This window comes from Scomber japonicus, chromosome 3, assembly GCF_027409825.1.
Source record: "Scomber japonicus isolate fScoJap1 chromosome 3, fScoJap1.pri, whole genome shotgun sequence".
NCBI lineage: Eukaryota > Metazoa > Chordata > Actinopteri > Scombriformes > Scombridae > Scomber > Scomber japonicus.
This window is the reverse complement of record NC_070580.1, coordinates 8,580,232-8,599,871: the sequence shown is the minus strand read 5'-3', so window position 1 is coordinate 8,599,871 and position 19,640 is coordinate 8,580,232. Positions and strand designations below refer to the sequence as shown.

At 38.8% G+C, this 19,640-nt stretch overlaps 1 protein-coding gene across 1 annotated transcript in view; it reads right to left on the bottom strand.

Moving 5' to 3' along the window:
* cntn3b (contactin 3b) overlaps positions 1-16,778 on the bottom strand; it is a 46,586-nt gene extending 29,808 nt beyond the window's left edge. Inside the window, exons 1-4 of the mRNA XM_053315321.1 lie at positions 16,724-16,778; positions 13,589-13,724; positions 4,068-4,243; positions 336-434 (exon numbers count right to left, since the gene is read on the bottom strand). Coding sequence (XP_053171296.1) covers positions 336-434; positions 4,068-4,243; positions 13,589-13,724; positions 16,724-16,778 — 466 coding nt within the window. The remainder of the gene's footprint in view (positions 1-335; positions 435-4,067; positions 4,244-13,588; positions 13,725-16,723) is intronic.
* Positions 16,779-19,640: the final 2,862 nt, after the last annotated feature.

Below are 19,640 nucleotides of genomic sequence, written 5' to 3'. Positions count from 1 at the left end.
TCTTTATGCCACACTTTTTTTCATTTAACTCTGCAAGAAAGTAAATATATATATCCTAAAATGTTGAGCTATTCCTGTAAGACTGCTCTAATTCGAAAAATAGTCTGGATACGGAAACAAACACACAAACAAAACATCCCAGTAGGGATTGGTTTAATAATATTCTGTATGAACTTCATAAGGGGACGATTATTAAGAGCATATGTAAACATAGTTTGGAGTGGGGAAGTATTCCTCCAGTAAAAATGCAACGTGAAACAACTGATATTAATTCTTGTGAGTCATGCATGAATAACAGAAGACAGGCACACAAAGTGGCATGTGGTAAAACTTACCTCCAGAATGAGCAGGCGGCCCACACAACAGAACCACGCCTTGGCCCTCGCGGACATTAACAGCACTTCTCACCGTTTGGGTTTTGAAGATATCGAGATCTGATGAGTCAGATAATATTGAAATAGAATTAGACTGTGGATAAAAAAAGTTAATTATTCATAGTATTGGAGTGAATATCTGACAGCTGAAAGTTTGTTTTTTTAGATAGAGTATATTCTCAAGGGTTTCTTTGAAAAGGATAGTTCTGAAACTAGGGGACATAAGTTTTCCCTCCTCTCCCTTCACTGATTCACTGAGGCATGTTTTTGATGTTACATTTTGAGCGCTGGGACTTTAATAGGGCATCATTGATTGCCCTGGGACACCTCCTGACAGCCTGTGAAGCTTTCAAAGGCATCTTGGGTGCTGATGAAATAGCGTAGATAGATCTGACTTGGTGACGTTTACCCTGCAACGCTACACTTTTCGCACGAGGAAGAGATTAGGCTGGAATGGGATAAAATGAGCGAGGGGGTGTGGCAAGAAGGGGGGGGGGGTGACACTGTGCATGAACTGAACAAACACTGGGAGAAGCGTGCATGACAAATGACAGTTTGCAGTGCCAGCAGCAATAAGTAACATCATTATTAAATGTGGTGTAATCTTGCACTTAAAAGCATTAGCTTCCCCATCAATACTCTCAGCACAATCTATCCCCTTGCAAATGAATGAGCAGTTGCTGGCAGACAAAACCTAAACCTGGGGTGATAAACCACCCCTGGCGTCATGACTGATGGAGGGAAGCTGCCGCAGTCCGCTCTGTACTCTGTCTGCACCCTCTGGCTAACAGCCTAGAGTAAGCCTTCCAAACACAAACAAAAGAAGTCAGTGTGACCGATAAGGGAAATTAGAAGAGGGAAGATTATGGAGAGAAGTGGGACAGAGTGTTGGTAAGATTAATGAGCAGCTCTCTGATGACCGCAGTGGAATCAAACAGAGCCAAGTCACGGCAGGACACTGAGGAGGCCACAGGAGGAGATGGCTGACTTGAAATACAGACAGAGGCGATGTCCTTCTGATCTCGCCAGGCCGTCTTAGTAAATACAGAGTCTGTCTCCTAAAGACATTTATGATTCTGAGGAGCGGAGGTGGAGCGAGATTCACATACACGACTGATTGAAAAAGCCCGGCATAACTGCAGTTGATAATTATAACAGCAACGCTTTTGAAGCAGTGGGAGGTGAATCAGAGAGCTACTAATAATTACTTAGCGGACGAGGAAAGGATGACTCCTTCACCCGGATTGCGCAAAATGGCACAGAGGAGGGTAGAGATGTAGCTGGACTCCGTGCTGGAGGGGATACACTTTCTCTGGCCTCTCAGTAGAAGAATAATGGGCTTCACTGGAGTGAACTGACCACACACTGTAACTCTGAGAGCTAGAGGCCAAACTCACTGTAGCTGCAGTGATTCCTTTGTGAGCAGAATCAGTCTCTGCTGTACATGAATGGTTGGCCTAGAGATTACAGAAAGCAACCATTACAGCTCCAAGATGATTGGTCTGGGCAATGGCGCCGCTGTATAGACATTCTCTGTTATTTATTGTGTCCAGAAGACTGCCTGAGCAAATCTACTTTTACCTGCTCCAGAGGCAACGGAATACAGCTGTAATAAAACTTCTTGGGTTTTATTTTGGTGCCGCAACTTTGGCTATTATTCTTTATTCTAAGTTGCTATGCGTTTTTTATATGAAGCAGAAAAGCCAATCAGTAAACAGCAAAAAGCACAAAGAGACCTGAATGTGGCTTTGTATTGATATTTTGCCTCAATGACCGACCACAATACTATGTCCATAAAAGCTTTTTCCCCATAGACCTCCATTGTAAAAAAGATGTCTAAAACTGTTGACAGGACACCTTTACCTGCAAACAAGGTCAATTTCTAGTATTCGTATTTTAAAATATTAAACCATGAAGGTCTCATATTTGTTAAATTTCCCAAAGCCATCATCTGGGTAGGTTGTGGCTCAGGAGATAGAACATTGGTGGTTCGATTCTCAGCTCTTCCAGTCTGCATGTCGATGTGTCTTTGGGCAAGATACTTAACCCCAAATTGCTCCTAATGATGGTGTATTAATGTGTGAGTGGATGTTAGCTCCCCCCTGATGAGCATGTTGGCACCCTGTGCGGTAGCCCCTGCCATCAGTGTATGAATGTGTGTGTCAATGGGTGAATGTGACATGTAGTGTAAAAACACTTTGAGTGGTCACAAGACTAGAAAAGTGCTGTAAAAGTACAGTCCATTTACCATTTTACCATAACATTACCTCAATGTAAAGTCAATGGGTGGAGTGGATGGGGGCCTGGGAGAGAAACATATAGTGGGCTGCTCAATGCAGAATCAAACCAAGAGACTAGAAACTTTTTTGGTTAATGTGCTGGCCCAGTAGTTAATTCTAATGGATGGGTGCTGTCTCGGATTCCGGTATTCAGTTCTACTAATACATCCAAACTGAACTGTGATGTATTATTAAAGCAGACAGTTTGGATAATCATTTTACTGATTGTCTTGATGAGTGCTTGTGTGATCATCTGAGTGGTCCAGTGTCTTGCACTGTCAGTGTCAGTGTCGCAGTGTTCCTAGATCTCATAGTTTAATATGGTGATTACAATGTTATCATAACTGATGATGGTGGTCTAATCTATAAAAGTAAGAGCCAGATTGTTTAAAACCAGAATTGACCTTTAAGGCAGTGTGAAAAGATCAATTTTAATATGTACTGTATATTGATGTTGCAAGTTTGTATAATTCTACACATTATTTCGGTTGTTTTTATTACTAATAAGAGCTGTGGGAGGATGATAACTTATAGTTGGTGCAGCTGAATTTTGAAGGCGAGCAAAGCCGGAAAGAAGGCATAGCATTTCTATCTCAGGGCAGTGGCCTCATTACAAGGAAAAACGGAGTATCAGCCATGCTGATCTCTAAGACCTCCCTCACTGTGCATTAGGCAAGACAATAAATGTCAAGCAGCTCTGCTCTTCACCCGGTCCCCACAAGTGAGATTCATTACCAGGATAGGGATAATGGCAGTCCATCTCCTGAGAGGAAGTGAGAGGCTCTCTATCCTTGGGACATGATCAATAGTCAGCAGGCTTGATCAAGAGAGAAGCGGTACCTCTAGAGTTCCTGTCTGGAAGGTAGGACCCCACTCCACAGTATCTTTTTTCAACCCCCCTTTTGTGTTTTTAGGCAGCAGACTGGCAGAAAAGCAGCCTGTCAACTGTCTCATCCACTCAAAACCTGCCGTATATTATAAATAAAAGAGTGGATGATGATTATAAAGATACAAACACTTCTTAAGCTTTATTTGTGTTCGTTTCTTTTAAAGTCTGAATCACAAGAGATGGCGTATCACTTGGCAAAATATGAGTCAATTTGGACTGAGCATAGATGCTGTCAGAGCTGGAACCACTAATGAGAATCAATGGAGTTCAGAGGCAGTCAGAAGCTGCCTCACCCACTGTGTTTGTTGCAACTGACATTTCATTCGATTACCATTTCCCCTCTCAAAAATCTATTCCAAGGCAATCTAAATGAGAAATCGGAATAGCAAATGAAGAAAAGAAAGAAAGAAAGCCTGGGCCACAACCATATTACATGCATGTCAGGCCCATACACAGCAGATACAAAGAGATGCCAGAATGTCATAGCTGTGCCAAAAGCATGATACCAACTGTAGGATCACTTACATGCAAATTGGAGGCTGGCTCTGCGGCTGAGGATGGACCCCCACGTGGTATAAGCCGTGCACTGGTACATCCCGATGTCTTGGTCCTTGTCCAGGTTGCTAATGATCAGGTTGCCCCCAGACATGTGACGCCGGTAGTCATTCCCCAGATCAATGAGTGTTCCGTTTAGTGACCATCTGGAAAAACGCAAACACAATCAGTAGCTGAGCCCCTGGAGATGCACGCTCACAGTATTTATCACGAGGATCGATTGGATCGGTCCGCCCACGTCATGCAGAGAAGATAAAAGGTGCATAATAAGAGCAGGGTTCTGTAACATTAACAGAGAAAGGTGACTGCTGTGCGTTTTCTTTACAGCTGTAGCTCCCACTTTTCATCACTTCATTTTTAAGTATTTTGTTTGTCTTTTAATTTGGGCAAAATTCCAAAACTGAGGAAATCTGCAGTGGCGAGTATTGATTTTCCTTCTTGCATACTGAGGTGGATTTCTATTTCATCACAGTTTTACCATCATCAAAGAGGTTATGCTTTTGATCCTCTTTGTAAGTTAGAAGAATATTTCAAAAAACAGTTTTTTACACATTTTTAACACATTTTATTGATATTTGGTGGAAATGTTGGCAGGATATCTAAATAACTTGTTCACAGACGTCATTACATGTAGGGTAAACATAGGCCAGATAGATATCAAGGAAATGATGTTTTATAGTTACAGTAGATTGAGCATTTTGAGGATGTTTGCTATTTTTAACTATGCTATTGTAGCAGCATGGTTCAGTGGATGGTCTATCTGTTTACCACATTTGTCAAGACAGAAATATCTCTGTATAAAATAACTATTGTCTGGATTCAATTTTGTGCAGACATACTACATGATCACTAGAGGATGAATCCTAATGACTGCAGTGATCCCTTCTTTTCCTCTTGTTCTCGTCAGGATGAATTGTAACACTGATCATTTCATCTAGCACCATCATGTCTGAATTTAAATTGGTCCAAAACTTCAGTTTGCAACCAAAACTAATTTCCATCAGCATCAGCTGTACTTTGTGTTCTATGCTAATTACCAAATGTTAGCACACTAAACAAAGATGGTGAACATGGCAAACATTAGCATGTTAGCATTGTCATTTAGCTCACAGCCCTAAATAAATAAATGTCATAAACCCTCACAGAGCTGCTGGCATGGCTCTAGACTCTTCGTCTTCTTTCTGTGTGTTCATCAATCACTACGTGAATGAAAAATGAATTTCACAACTACACATCTCTTCCGGATGAACTTTGATGTTGATTTGATTCCTAATGCAGATTAAAAATGTCTAAACATAGTGTACTGTTAAAAGAAAAGGAAAGAATTGCATCGCCTTGGCAGAGTTATGCACTGTCTGAGTGCTTTCTAATTAGTTTATGTTTGTGGTTTTGTGTTTTTGACTTATTGCTTTCTGACACTTTCATATTGCATTGTCTACACACCATTTCCTTCAAAGAAAGGTCACAAAATACTCTGTCATGCGAGCTCAGTTCAGGAAGTGACAACTATTAATCACAGCTTCCAACACAGACAGAACACTGAATAATGTTTATGCTGAAAAATGAAACTACTTTATATGTGATGTGATTTACTGAAATCTAGCCTGAAGGTGACATATTTGAAGAAGATGTGAACTGAGTGATACCTATAGGAGGAGAGAGGGTAACAGGACTTTATCTCAGAGCATTAGCAGCAAAATAGATTACTCTAACTTTTTCTTATAGAGTTTGAGAGACAAAGCTTTGTCGGAATTCCGTGTGTAAGCCTGCCTTAGAGAGAGGACTACAAAATGACAATTCCAATGATAAGCAGGTGAAGAAAATCAATAATATTTCTTTTCTCCCAGGCAAACTAACAGGCTGTTAGAATGATGCTTCACGCAGTCTTAAAGCCAGTTGTGGCTCTCCCCAGTTTCCTGCCTGACAGACTACAAAAGACAAAGCTGTCTTTCATCTGGTCGCCTGCATTATTCATCTAACAGTCTATGCCAGTCACTTAATCTGACTGATTTTGTCACTGTTCCAACCACAATATTACTTTTAAATGTCCAATACTTGTCATAACAAAGCTCATATTCCTAAGAATGCATACTGTGTAAGTATTTAAAACAAAAGGCACATTTTACTATTACACTGTTTCTTGTACATATTGATTTGAATTCTCTGTTGTCCTCCTCCTGTCTGTTTGTGCCGAAGGGAGGATTATTGTATGTGCGAGAGGGGAGGAGGTTAAATGGAAAGGGATGGAAAACTAGTTATACTTGCAGCCAACCAGCATGATTGAACTTAATGGGAGAGGAAGGTGGGTAGCCTGGACAGATCACACAACCCTGGAGCAGACAGCTGGCCAGGCGTGATGGTGTCTCTGCACCATTGACACAATCAGTAAGCCACCTTCCTACTATTGCAGTAGAGACACCTCAGACAGGATGGTGAGTTTAATATCGAAGGCACCTGTCACGGGAAAGCTAGTGTTCACCTCTGTCACATGAACCCAGAGAAGGAAACATAAACAGGAGCTAATGGGGTAGTGTCATTTTGCCTCGTGCCATTTTTTAATATATATAATTCTTCTTGTGAAAAACATGCCTTTTCAGTCTTTGTCATTACGGACTACTTAACATAAGAATAAACCTGCAATTGGCTACTTCTCACATGGTAGCAGTGTGAAGTAAGTGGGAAAAAACGTGAAACATCTCATTTAGAACATGTGAAAACAACATCAGCAGCAGAAACTGTACACATCATCTTAACATGTGGTCTGTAATCAGGAAGGAAAAAAATCAATCTAACACCACTGGCGAGAAATGTAACCTGCTATTTTGCTGTTTGGTTTACTATTTGAATTTTATGCATATGTTTAAATTTGACACATCTACTGGTTATAACATTTTCTCAGCAGTGACAACACACAGCATCGTTATTGAATTTGGGGAAAAAAGGGATAAATATCTGTCTCATTTTCAGTCTGTTTGCAAAACCACAACCATGAATCTAAGGGATTATACTGTAGCTGTAGTAGAAATCATTCACTATTAACTATTCACTACCCACTAGGGACTTCTGTGGTGCAGAGAACTATATTGTGTGTCAGAAGGCAAAATCAAAAAACTATTTGACACACACTAGTCATTATTCAGTCTTTATACTAATATATTTATGGATCATTTATATGCCATTAATATTAGTTAATAAATGGGTATACATGTAATATACAATCAAGTCTGTGGTTTTAAATATTTCAACAGGTTATTTGTTTCTCACTTTCTAATCTTAATAAGCTTTTAATAGAGGGTTCTTATTGCAGTCCAAGTCTGCAGTCATAAATGTTAATAAGTTAATGTTTAATCATTTATAATAAATTTAAAGGCGTCTTCATGATGAATTAAAGAACTAAAAAGACAGATAAAGAGTCAAGCTGATGGAGGATAAACAGCAGTCATAAGGAGCTTTATGGGAAAGTGGTGCTGATGAAGCTTGGGTGGTGACCATCAATTGTACATGGTGGGATCATTTGAGCCTACTATATGATATAATTACTTCCCACTAGACATTCAGACAACATGAATGGTGAACTCATTATCTAGTGGACGAAGAATAAAAGATTGAGTTCTTCTTCTATCAACATACTGATTTTTTTGTGTGCATTACTCTACACTCCAGTTCTTCCAAACCCAGACACCTCAGTGGTCACAAGATGATTAAAGATTCTCAAATGTTTGCTTTTTTCTTGTGAAATATCAAATACATTCCCCTCACCAGGCCTTAAAAAATCCTTCAAATAAAAAATAAAAAAAGCACCAAGCAGATATTTGTGTAGTTTTGTATTTAAGGGTAATACCTTATTGTTTTTGATGAGGGAAATTCAATCAAAGTATCTACAACAAGAGTCAATAACTAGTTTCCAGCCATTCTACCAATATTTGTGAGAAATATTCATCCTCTGTCTATTTAACAATTCCTTCACAGACAGCGAGGTGTAGCAGCCAGATCAAAAGGTCTCGATGGCAGCGCAACCCAAACTGACACATTGAATCTAACACCGCACCAGACAGAGAGGAGCTTACAGTAAGTCCAGGAGAACAGTCCCATTAGCTGCGGTGTGCTGCTGCTGCTGCTGCTGCAGGCGCAGGCTGATCTGAGCATGCTCTGAATGAACTCTCCCTGACCTTGAGGTTCACATCAATTTTGCATGAGTTCCCCTCATCAAATAGACTGGGGATTGTACTGCAGCACTGGTTCACCTGGCTTTCCTTGAGGCCAGACACCCACAGAGACGACAGTGACCACACAGACCACATACCCTTCTTGTGCACACACACATCCACACACGTACACACGCACATGCATGTGCAGAGATTAGAGCTGGTAATGGAGATTCAACTGCTGACCAGGGTACTCTCTACAATTATGTTTAGTAGGTTAGTGCTCCTGCTTTTTAACAGATTGATGTTCATTTGACTTTCAAGCTAAATGTAGCACAATAAATATTCCTAAAACTGCCCTGTATCATTGTAAGTGTTTTTGTGCCTGTGTGTGTGTGTGTGGTTTTGTGTATCTGTGTGTGTCAGCTTATAAAATCTTATGGAATTACTGAAACATTACTAGATATACAGAACATGTGCACACAATGTATACATTGAGTCACAAATATTTGCCATTAGGCCTTTTATTATTACAATTTATAGTCCGGATATGATGTTTTTATTTCAATTAAAGTAAAATAAAGTGAATACATGCAACCATGAGTGAAAAAAAGATAAATATAGTTTTTATTTAAGACAGCAGCCCTGAGTTTATCTAGTTGATTTTTTTTAAAGGGATCTCATAAACCCAGGAGACTAACAAGATAAGTGACCTTCCAAATGGGTCACTTTTCTTGTCACTTGTCAAATTTGATCTGTAACAATTTCTAGATTCTGTGCTGTTATCTTCTTCTATGTTGCCACTGAACTCACAACACAAAAAACAATATCTTAGAATCATCCTCTCAGTTCTATTTATGTCTCTCTTACCCTGTGCTGACCCCTAAACAAAGGTAGAGTCATACATCTGCCCAAAGTCACATTACATGATAGGACACACCAGCCGGAGTACTTTTTTATTCCCCTTTCCAATCACTACTGTGCCCTTGATCCTGTGTTACAGCAGATTCATAGTAAACACATTGACAGGTGTATTCATAAAGCACAGCTCTGAGCCCTGGAGTGTGCTCTGGCACTACACCGGACTATTTGTCAACCGGAGAACTGTCAGGCTTCCCGTTCGTATATTTGCCGTGTCAGTGTGGGCGAGCTAAAAGGTGGAGAGGAGCATCACAGTGTCCAGGAAAGCCGACTAAACTCCCTACAGCTTATGATACAATAATAATAATTAAGGAAGCTTTTATTTTTAATTTATATTGTTTTCACTCTTCTGAATCTATGTCTTCAGTAAGTGGTTTACTGGATGTTCTATAATGCTAGCTTGCTTGCATTCTGGTCTGCTGAGTCTTATTCAATGATTGATTTTTCCATGCTTGCTGAGCATCAGTGCAAACTGATGAGTCTGTAAAGCCAGTAAAGCATTTTGTTCTTTGATTGACAGTCCAACACTGAGTTACCAGTAATGATTTGCTCCAATTAAAGGATAAGGCTGATATTCTGTTTTTCTTATTGCAAAGCATCCTACAAAAATCCTACAAAAATCAATGAGGAATTAATCTTTATAACAAGCACTGTCTGTGTATCCAAAGCCTAATATATCTTATCCCTTTGTTCCCTAGAGCTCCATTACAAAAAAACCTTTGTATGATCAACACTGTTGCACTGAGTGACATGTTCCTACATAACCGTGAACATACAGTGTAGTTTATTTTGAGTCTGCACCCTGCTGTAAATAGTCACTATTGAGCATCAGATGTGTCTGTGACTAAAAATAGTCCCCAACAAATGCACTATTTCCTTCAGTCTAGATAATCTTTATTAGAAACTACAGTGCTGTACTGCAGGAATTCACTGAGCCTTTTGAAAAATATGACTTTTTGACTCCTGGCCATTCTTGGACTACTTCTCAAAACAGGTACAGTATAGAACATTAATATTCATGATGTGCAGCACAAATTGAAAGATGGTGTGTTGCACTGTATGGTACTCTACACTACAAACGTGTTGTCTAAACAACAAAATTAAGTCCATGTGGACTGGGCACCTATATTATGACACAGGTGCCGATATGATGCAGTACGATTCCATTCCATTCTATTCTATTGTATTCTATATGATACAATGTAAGATGTGAATTGATGTGATATGACACAATGTGATTCTATTCTATTCTATTCTATTCTATTCTATATGATACGATACAATTCCGTTCTATTCTATACAATATAATATAATAAGATATGATACTATTCTATGGGATACAATAAGATACAATACGATATGATTCCATTCTATTCGATGCGATACAATTCTATTCTATATGATACAATAAGATACAATACAATTCCATTCTATTCTATTCGATATAATACAATAAAATATGATGTGATACGATACAATACTACACTATGCGACACTATACTATACTTAGTCATATCTTGTATTACTACAAACTATGCAATACACATAAGATATGGCCCTTCTGAAAATAAATTAGATCCAGATCATACATGACTAAACTCATATTTTAACAGCAGTAACTGTTTTAAGGTGGATTTTAAGGTGGTACATCCATAACCATAGAGTATACAGGAAAGCTGAAACAGCTCATTCTGATTGAACTGCCTTGCTACAGTAGATGCAGTAGGCATGTGTGTGGTTCGCTGGAAGGGTTAACATCAACTGCTCTGACAAATTCAATATTGCCTGGCCCAATTTTCTGTATGGATATTAAACCAAATGGATGAATTTTTCTTAATAGCTGCAGTAACTGAGGCAATTAAGTGTGGAGCTCTAAATGTAATACCCTCTTTCTTGGCATATCTAATTATACAAATACTCTCCATTTGCAGGGTCTAGGCCCATACATAGTTTTTCAGGCTCTGGTGAAAGTCACAGCATGACCACTTCCTCAAGGCATGTTTTTTTCAGTCAGCTCAGGACATTTTGAGGTTCTAATTTCAGTGTTAGTGAAATAAATTGCCAAGAATGTATGCTTTCTATTTTATCATCAGGACAAAACAGTTCTGTCCTTGCCCGAAGGGAAACAAGTCAAGGACAATCAGTGTCAGAAAAACTGATGCAACCCAAATAAAGCTCAGAAAAATAACTCCTACCTCAAAGTAAAATTAAGGGCAGGAGTCTTGTGTCTTTAAAAGCATTTCCAGAAATGTCAATCCACGATGGTGAGAGATTGCTCACTCAAACACCAATTCTTCCTTCTAAACCTGGTTTCAGATTTTTTTATTCATAATTGAGGGCACTGACTCTGAGCAATGGAACTGCTGACCTAGATGAATATCAGCAGTGTGAAATATGTGTTGTTTTTGTCCTACAAACAGCAGCCGAGTCTCCTCCAAATCATGAAAAAATGTGTGAAATCCAGGTACGACTCTGAGAAAACACTCAGAAGACTCACGACAGATGCAGGTTGAGGTATGAGGGATTTAATTTAAAATCCTAGCGACAGAAAGAGTAAGAGCTGTAATTAATTTGAATGTCAATTAATGTCACTGTTATTGGGTGTCTGACTGTTTGTTTCTCATATGAAAAGTCAGAAACATGATGATCACAGTTTCCTAACAGGTAAGCTGATGTTGTTACATTGTTTTTCTTTTCAAATGTAAAAAGAAATTAAACTGAATCAATTAATCACGTATAGTTACAGATAACATTTCTTACAATCGTCTATTTGATTAAAGAACTTATCTTTTCAGCTCTGAATACAAGAATAATAAAAACCACTTTGATGACTATCCAGAAGACAATGAGAAGATGTACATAATTTGTAGTGTGGTTTCATTTAAATATTTAAGGTTATAATGAACAACTACACTGTGTACTGCAGGCCTTTGATTTTAAAATCAAAGAACTTAAAGCTGCATTAAGTAACACGGCTAATTCGCCAGAAAACTATTGCTTATTTATGCATCCAGCAGACACTGTGCAAGATCAGAATAAATTAGGAGACCTGTTTACTTCAGGTTAAAATGAGCCAAATACTCCTTTTAGCTGTGTTTTGGTTGTGACAGGAATATGTAAATTTGCTACATGCTATGGCTGTTAAAGAGTCTAAATGCTATATGTTTAACTGCTAGTCACTAATGCCTGTGTGCTATTTGGTGCTGAGTGGTTAGACTCAACTAAAGCATTAAAGGAATTAAAGTTGCAGGTTGTAAAACCAAAAGCAATGGGATGGAAGAGTTTTATCGATGGCAGTTCTCTCTGTGTTCACTATGAGAGAGTCCTTCCACATTACACACCGTCATCTGATCTACTCTTCATATAAAACATTGGCTAATGCAGCTTTATGATGACAATAATCTGTGCATAGTGTAACAGCTCCTGTAATGTTACATCAGACCTCAGCTTTCTCAGCTGGAGGGAAAGCTGCACATGATACTGAAATCACCAGCGATTGAACCCGGATGAGAGAACCTCCAGAGCAACACAAGTGAATGTCAGAACGCCTTAAGTTGCACTGAAATAATGCAAGTGATGCTTTCCACTTCATCCTTGGGATATCTCCGGTTGCACAACAAGTAATCATGATACCCCTCCTCCTCCTCCCCACCTTACCGCTGCTGTGCCTGGACCATGTTTTCAGCACAGACGCATTATAGGAAATGTAAGCGTTTAACAGAATGTCACTCACAAGGTTATTGCTCCTCTCTCTCCTGTTTGCTCTGCATCTACATGGTGCTGACCAAGCTCCGAAACACAATCTACCACAGAAAACACACCGCCAGCTGCCATTTTCAAGCAGGCTCCCCTCCACCGCCAGGGAATAGCCAGGGAGATATCAAAGGATCTGCGGTGCAAATGAGCCGCTGGAATCTCCTTTTCTCTCCTAATGATTTCTTAAGCCATGCACCACATTATAAATCATCAGCTTTAGCAGTACAGTGGCTTAAATCTTATCATTAATAAAGTTAACCTCACTCATATCGGAGGAGTTGGCATATTCATCAACCACAGTAGCAGCCCCTTGACTCTAACTCTACATCACAGCTCAGGCTGAAAATAGATAAGCTTTTTTCAATTAGAAATGGATGCTCAATTAAGCAGTCGCTCTTTTGAAGCCTGTCTTTTTGTTGGATGGTAGCGTAATCTTTCTTTCTCTCTCTCAAGCGTTCAGGTCCAGAAAACGTTGTTCTTGAACAAATCAATAGCAATCAACACTATCAGTGCCATCTTTGATTTCCGTGGAAGCAGCGATGAAGATTCACAAGCAATTAAGCAGCGATGGATTTTTCACCGTGTGATGCAAATGCAGAGCGTGGAGCAGGTAGACGGCTACTGTAACCGAGGCTCGTGGGGGATGTAACGTTTGATGTGGTAATTTACCTGTACTGTGGAGGAGTGCTGCCTTCTGCCTCGCACGTGATGGTAGCCTGCTGGTCTGGGGAGTTGATCGGTAAAATGAGGTCACTTGGCTCTGTCCTCCATCTTGGCCCTTGAAATATGACATCCTCTATACAGGCTGGGGAGAGGGGGGAAAAGTCTGTCGTAGTACAAGCCAGAAAATTGTCTGTTTGACCTTAAGAGAAAACACTGGAAGAATTCAGTAAAATCATAGGCAGTGGGAGGAGGAATAGTTAATCTTGCTGAAATACAACCACTCTCTCACATTTATAGTTTTTTTTTATATACTATACTGTATGTGCAACTCCAATTCTCTGAGCAGTGTTTTTATTTACAACGACAAGCTACGAAATACTTTAGGACTATTCCCATGATGTGATGTGTACAGTATTTGTTTATCTCGCTGTGAGTAAAGTAAATCCCACTTATCTGTGACTTTAACTGCTAATGAAGACATATTTGGTATCTGTTTAACTGTATGCTCCTGCATTTTTCAGATGAGCCAGACACCTGAAATAATAAAGGTAAAAAAACAACAACACTGACATGTGCTGTGTGTGTATATACTCCTGTTTTGCATACAGCGCTTGTTTTTCATGGTGCTAGGATTATTCTCTCTCTCCCTTCATCATTATGATAAATCATTATATTGCTGCTAGCGTGCAAGAGGTGATTAATCCCCTGCTTCAATATATGTATGTATGTAAGAATGCAACTGTATAATATTACTGCAAACATGTCATATAATGCTTTGATTACTGTGTAAATATTAAGTGTCTCAGGAGTTTCGCAATAGTTTTATGCAATTTCACAGAGCTCACATATGGGTCCATGACAAATGAGGGTTGGCAAGATGAGCAATTTAAAAAATATTGTAAAAAATAGTTTTAAAAGCAGCATCAGGTTTGTTAAAATGTACATTTTGTATTTTTGTTGGATTTATGTCATTTGAAATGACATGTGCACCATGTTTTACCATTAGTAAGACTGAAAATGTCAAATGGTGTAACCACAAAAGAATGATATATATCAAATATTTCATCCACCTACAGTGTATTTAAATCTTATACAAATAATTACTTAATTTAAAAAAAAATGTAAATGGTTCTTGATCTCCATTATTCTCCAGATTAAATGTAATATTTAGAACAATAGTATTCCATTACCTTTATTTAATATAAAAAGTTATAATGTAAGATCATGCCAAACTAGTTGATATGCTGTTTTATTGAGAATTTAGCAAGTTTAATTACTTTTTTTTATGGTTACACCACTTAGACATTTTTTCCATAATCCTCTAATATATTCTCTCAAAATGGATTAAGAGCAGAAATTTGATGCTGGGTCCACAAAAAAATAATGTGTGCAAGTTATTCATATGTTCATTTTCAAATTTTAACCCCTTTACATTTGACAAAATGACATTGGACACAAAAAAAAATCATTGACCCGTGCCGCGTGATACAGCTAAACATATCAAGTTGCCAGAAACTGTATCAAAGTGATAGTTAATGAAAATTGAGGACTAAATTTGAGGGCTGAAGTCTATAATTAGTTGACTACTGAAGTAGAAAGTCATTTTTTACATGTTTCCTCAGTAATGAATGATTCTTTGTTAGGGACAGATCCAACAAATAAAGCAGTGTTATCTTTTTTTTTTTTTAGATCCTCTATGTCATACTCCACATGCACCGGTTAATTGGGGCCATAAGGATGCACTCATTTGCCAGCAGCTTAAAAGGAAAAGATGTGGAACACAATCTGGTGTAAATGAAAGCAGAGTCAGCAGACGGGCCAGAGTAGACCTAATTAATATCTACTGCTAACAGATTGCAGCATGTGGCTAACAGTTCCACACGTGGTTTTAACCAGTCATATTACGTCAAGCAATCAACACACTGTGGGATAAGATTGAGAAACCAAATATAGCGATGAATCACAGCAACTCTTGGTGGTTTATTCAGAAGTATGGAGATGTTACAATTAGCTTCAAACCAACTTACAGCTAAATTATTGTTAAATTTGGGTGAACTCTGACACTATCAGAAAAGATTATTGCAGAATTAATAAATGATCAAACAACCGGCCTCACCATCATGGCTCGGACATCAAATTAATTCACCACAGCCTTCATTTAATTCAACAGCCTCTCCCTAATGTGAATTTGAATAAAATGCCACGCAGGCTTACATCTAAGGTTGCCAGTGTATTTTGTAAGGCCGACACATTGTCCCGGGATACAGAGCCAGACAATATGACACTTCAGATGTCATAATGATTGTTATCAGCTGCAGTGATTTTCGAGGGGTTTTCAAGTGTACGATCACAACACTGAATAAGAACTAGCACCTATGGGTAGTAACAGTAGCCTTGCTTAAAATAAAATAAAAACACGTGCCATACGCTAGGAAGGTGAGACTGCTCGGATCTCGCTCCCTCGAGTGTCGGGTGTGAATTACCCATGAGCCAATTTGAATAACATTCATTGGGATTTACAATGTCATTTGAACAAGGGTTGACATTCTGCTGGAGTGTCTGTGTCTCTGCTGCTCGAATCCCAGGTGGCCACAAGGGCAGAGTGAGGCACGCCGGTTAGTAGATTGTGCTAAAATGCGGGGCTGGATTCATTGCATGGATCCCGATAATGATCTGGACAGGCCATAAACAGGAATGGGATTGGACTCCCAGTTGTCCCTGACAGTGTACTGTAAATGTACAGCAGGACACTGCTCTAGGGAGTGGTGAAGGACATCATACTGGAATGCTGTACATGTAATAACTGCAAGCTTAATCAGTGTAACCTTTTTTGGTTGGAGAAGAAGAGGTTTCAGAGGTTATTTACAACTGTTCTGATTCTGTCTCTTTCCTCGCTAATGGATAAAACTACATATTGCATAGAAACACTGCTTACTAACAATGAGATGTTATTTTTAATAAGAGACATGCACTTTGTCTGTGGCATTGTGGAGCAACATAGAAAAACAAGATCACTAATATCCTCCAGTAATGAATATGCATTGTAAAAATACCCATTTATTAGCAGAGACGTTGTCATGACATAAACCATGACAACAAGAGCTACGAGTCTCAAATATAATACGTGTTTAAATATCTTACCTGCAAGGCATCCAGTGATTGATAGCAGAACAATTTGTTTCCATGGTAACATCATCTTTAGTTGCCGAGGGCTAATAAGACTCTCATCCAATTGCTTGTGAATGGAATGCTCCCCCTTGAATACAAGAATTTTAATCTGAGGGGAAAGTAATTATGGATGTGATTAAAATATGACATTTTGATCCAAATACGACAAGCATTCAACAGCAAAAAACACGATTATAGCACTGCTAAGTTACATAATTGGTTCTTATTATTTGGGAGTTACGTGAAGTGAATGTTGAGGAAGTGAGAAGAGGAATGGCAGAAAACAGCTGACAAAAACCTGAGGATACAACCAGGTGGCACAGAAGAAGAAGCAGCAGCTGCTAAATGGGTATGTTTTCTTCTAGCGTGCGTGTGTTTCTCATCCCGCCTAACAAGCTCAATTCTGCCGCTTTAATAAAAAAAGGAGTGAGGAAGGAAATGATTGACCTCAAAAGATACTTCTCTCTCCCTATTTGACTATTAATAGGAACTGGCAGACTGTGTATTACAGCACTCCACATACTTCAACAAAGGGTTTTTGGTGGTTGATTGAATGTAAGTAAAATGACTGTTTTCATTTTGGTACACATGCATCATATTCCTTTAGATCAACAGCACACATGAGACGGTCACATAATGAAACAATAAATATGGTAAACGCCATTTTCATCTATTGGCGTCAGCAATATAAATGAAAAATACTATTGTCTATCCATTTAAAGAGGCAATCCACCAATTTGACACATGCGGCTCAGTTATAACAGTTTGGACCCATGCCATATTTTAGTTTGGGTACTTTACACAACAATATTACATAAAATAGCACACATACTATACTATAAGTCAAAGCAATCTATTATCATGGGTTTCCATGGGTATCCATGGGTGTCCATGGGTTCTGGGTAAAGGTAACCCCTATGCTGACCCAAAATGTGTAAATTCTGGTGATTCTTTACTTTAAATCTCTTCATTTGGCTAATTGTATTGTCCAACATTTTTGTCCGACATAGAGTACAAATTAGGTATAATCCAAGCAACACTGGATCAAGGTGAGGCCTTTGAGAATAACCCTCCTCATGTCTTCCTGTCAATTGTGCAACTTTTGTCCTCCTGGGTCAAAATTTGTATAAATAAGGTCTAAATTATCACCCAATACTGTCTTAGACCTTTTCAGCCAACTTCAGATTTATTACCACAAGATCTACACATATTTTTGGAAATTATGGTCAATAGGCCTCATTTAAATGAAACCTCTTATATACCTCTTTTTTGACTTAACACATGTTGTCCTCCCAGGCCAAAACTGACCCATGGACAACAGTAGGGATAAGTAACACAACATTTAGTAACACATGAATGTATAGCAAATTACCTTTTCTTTAGAGAAAGAAGGAGCTGTATAGAGAAAGATACAGAGAAAAAGAGAGAAGGCATATTAGGAGTGAAGGTAATCTGAGAAGAGGTAGGTCTTCAAGCAATTTCTGAAGACAAAAACAGATTCTGCTGACAGAATTGAGTTAGATTACTCATTGCACAAGCAAGGGAGCACACAGGAGAAGAGATTGGATTGAGATTTCCCTCCTCGTAGAGAAGATAAGACTACTAATCGTTCATTTGCAGATGGTAGTGAATGAGAAGGCTCATGACCCTGTCTGAGGGAGTTCAGGTAGGTGGATGTCGTGTCAGTGAACGAGTCTGTGGGTGAGCGTTAGTGACTTCAACATGATGCAAGTAAGACAGTGGAGACTTATGAAAAGAGGAGATATTTTAAGCATGTAGGTTCACAGATGGAGCAGGTTTCACACACAGCTTCACTGTCAGGACAGGACTTGTGGGCGTGAGCAATCTAGCTGTTGGTCATTAAATGTGAAATCAAATAAATATATATATATAATAATCTTAATTAAAACCTTCAAGTTCAAACTTAACTCAAACTCTAAAAGTAATTAATGTTTTACATACATTGCTATTGTTCAAATTGCTAAGAAGAAACTAGAGAGCTGTGTCCAATGGATAATATTGATGCTGAACCATCTGAGAAGGAGCATGAGGTAGCATTGTAACATCTAAATCAAACAGAGACATCATGAAATTAGGGTGCTTGCTGACTTTGTTAAGTGCGCCTGCCTTAGAGTATGATTAGCTTGTCACTCCGGTGAAGCAGCAGAGAAACCACAAATGAATGGAACATCAGTGGAGTTACATGAGTTGCATTCACATGTTTACATAAGGCTATAGTAGCTTTGGAGTTGTTGGCAGTTGTTGACAGGCACAGAGTTGCTGAATGAACTAGGCTTTAGAAAGAAATGTATCACTACATGACTTCTAAATATAATGTAACAAGTTGTCAAAGAATTTAAAAAGTGTGAACGAGGTCATTAAATTATAATTTTTGAATAAATTCCCCAACCAAGATCTATTGATTATGGAGTCTGACTCATACAAAGGTCTCAAAGTCAGAATAACTCAGCCTCTGCTGCATCTATTTGAAGCATTATTTATTTCTGCTCATGTCTGATGTGACTTCTCCAACTTTGTGGAAGCGTGATACTCAAATTTCTGGGCCACTCCTTTAAGTATTCTGCCATTGTTGGCAATGTTGCAAATCAAAGAACTGGGCTGTTTGCAATCGGTGTAATGAAGTGGAGCGTTTTGAGATAATGGATTCTTTCAGATAACCCATCCAACCGGTAATCAATGACCCAAATAGCCTTTAAAACTTCTCTCATATGGAGGTAGAACCGAAAGCTTTAAGACTGTAATTGTAGTGGCACAGGAGGGGCTTTGCTCAAGCTCTGACCTACATCACAGTAAGTGGAAACTGATACGCCTCTCAGGATTAAGAATTCAACCCAACCCCTCATCCTTACAACACACTACCCCTGTTGTG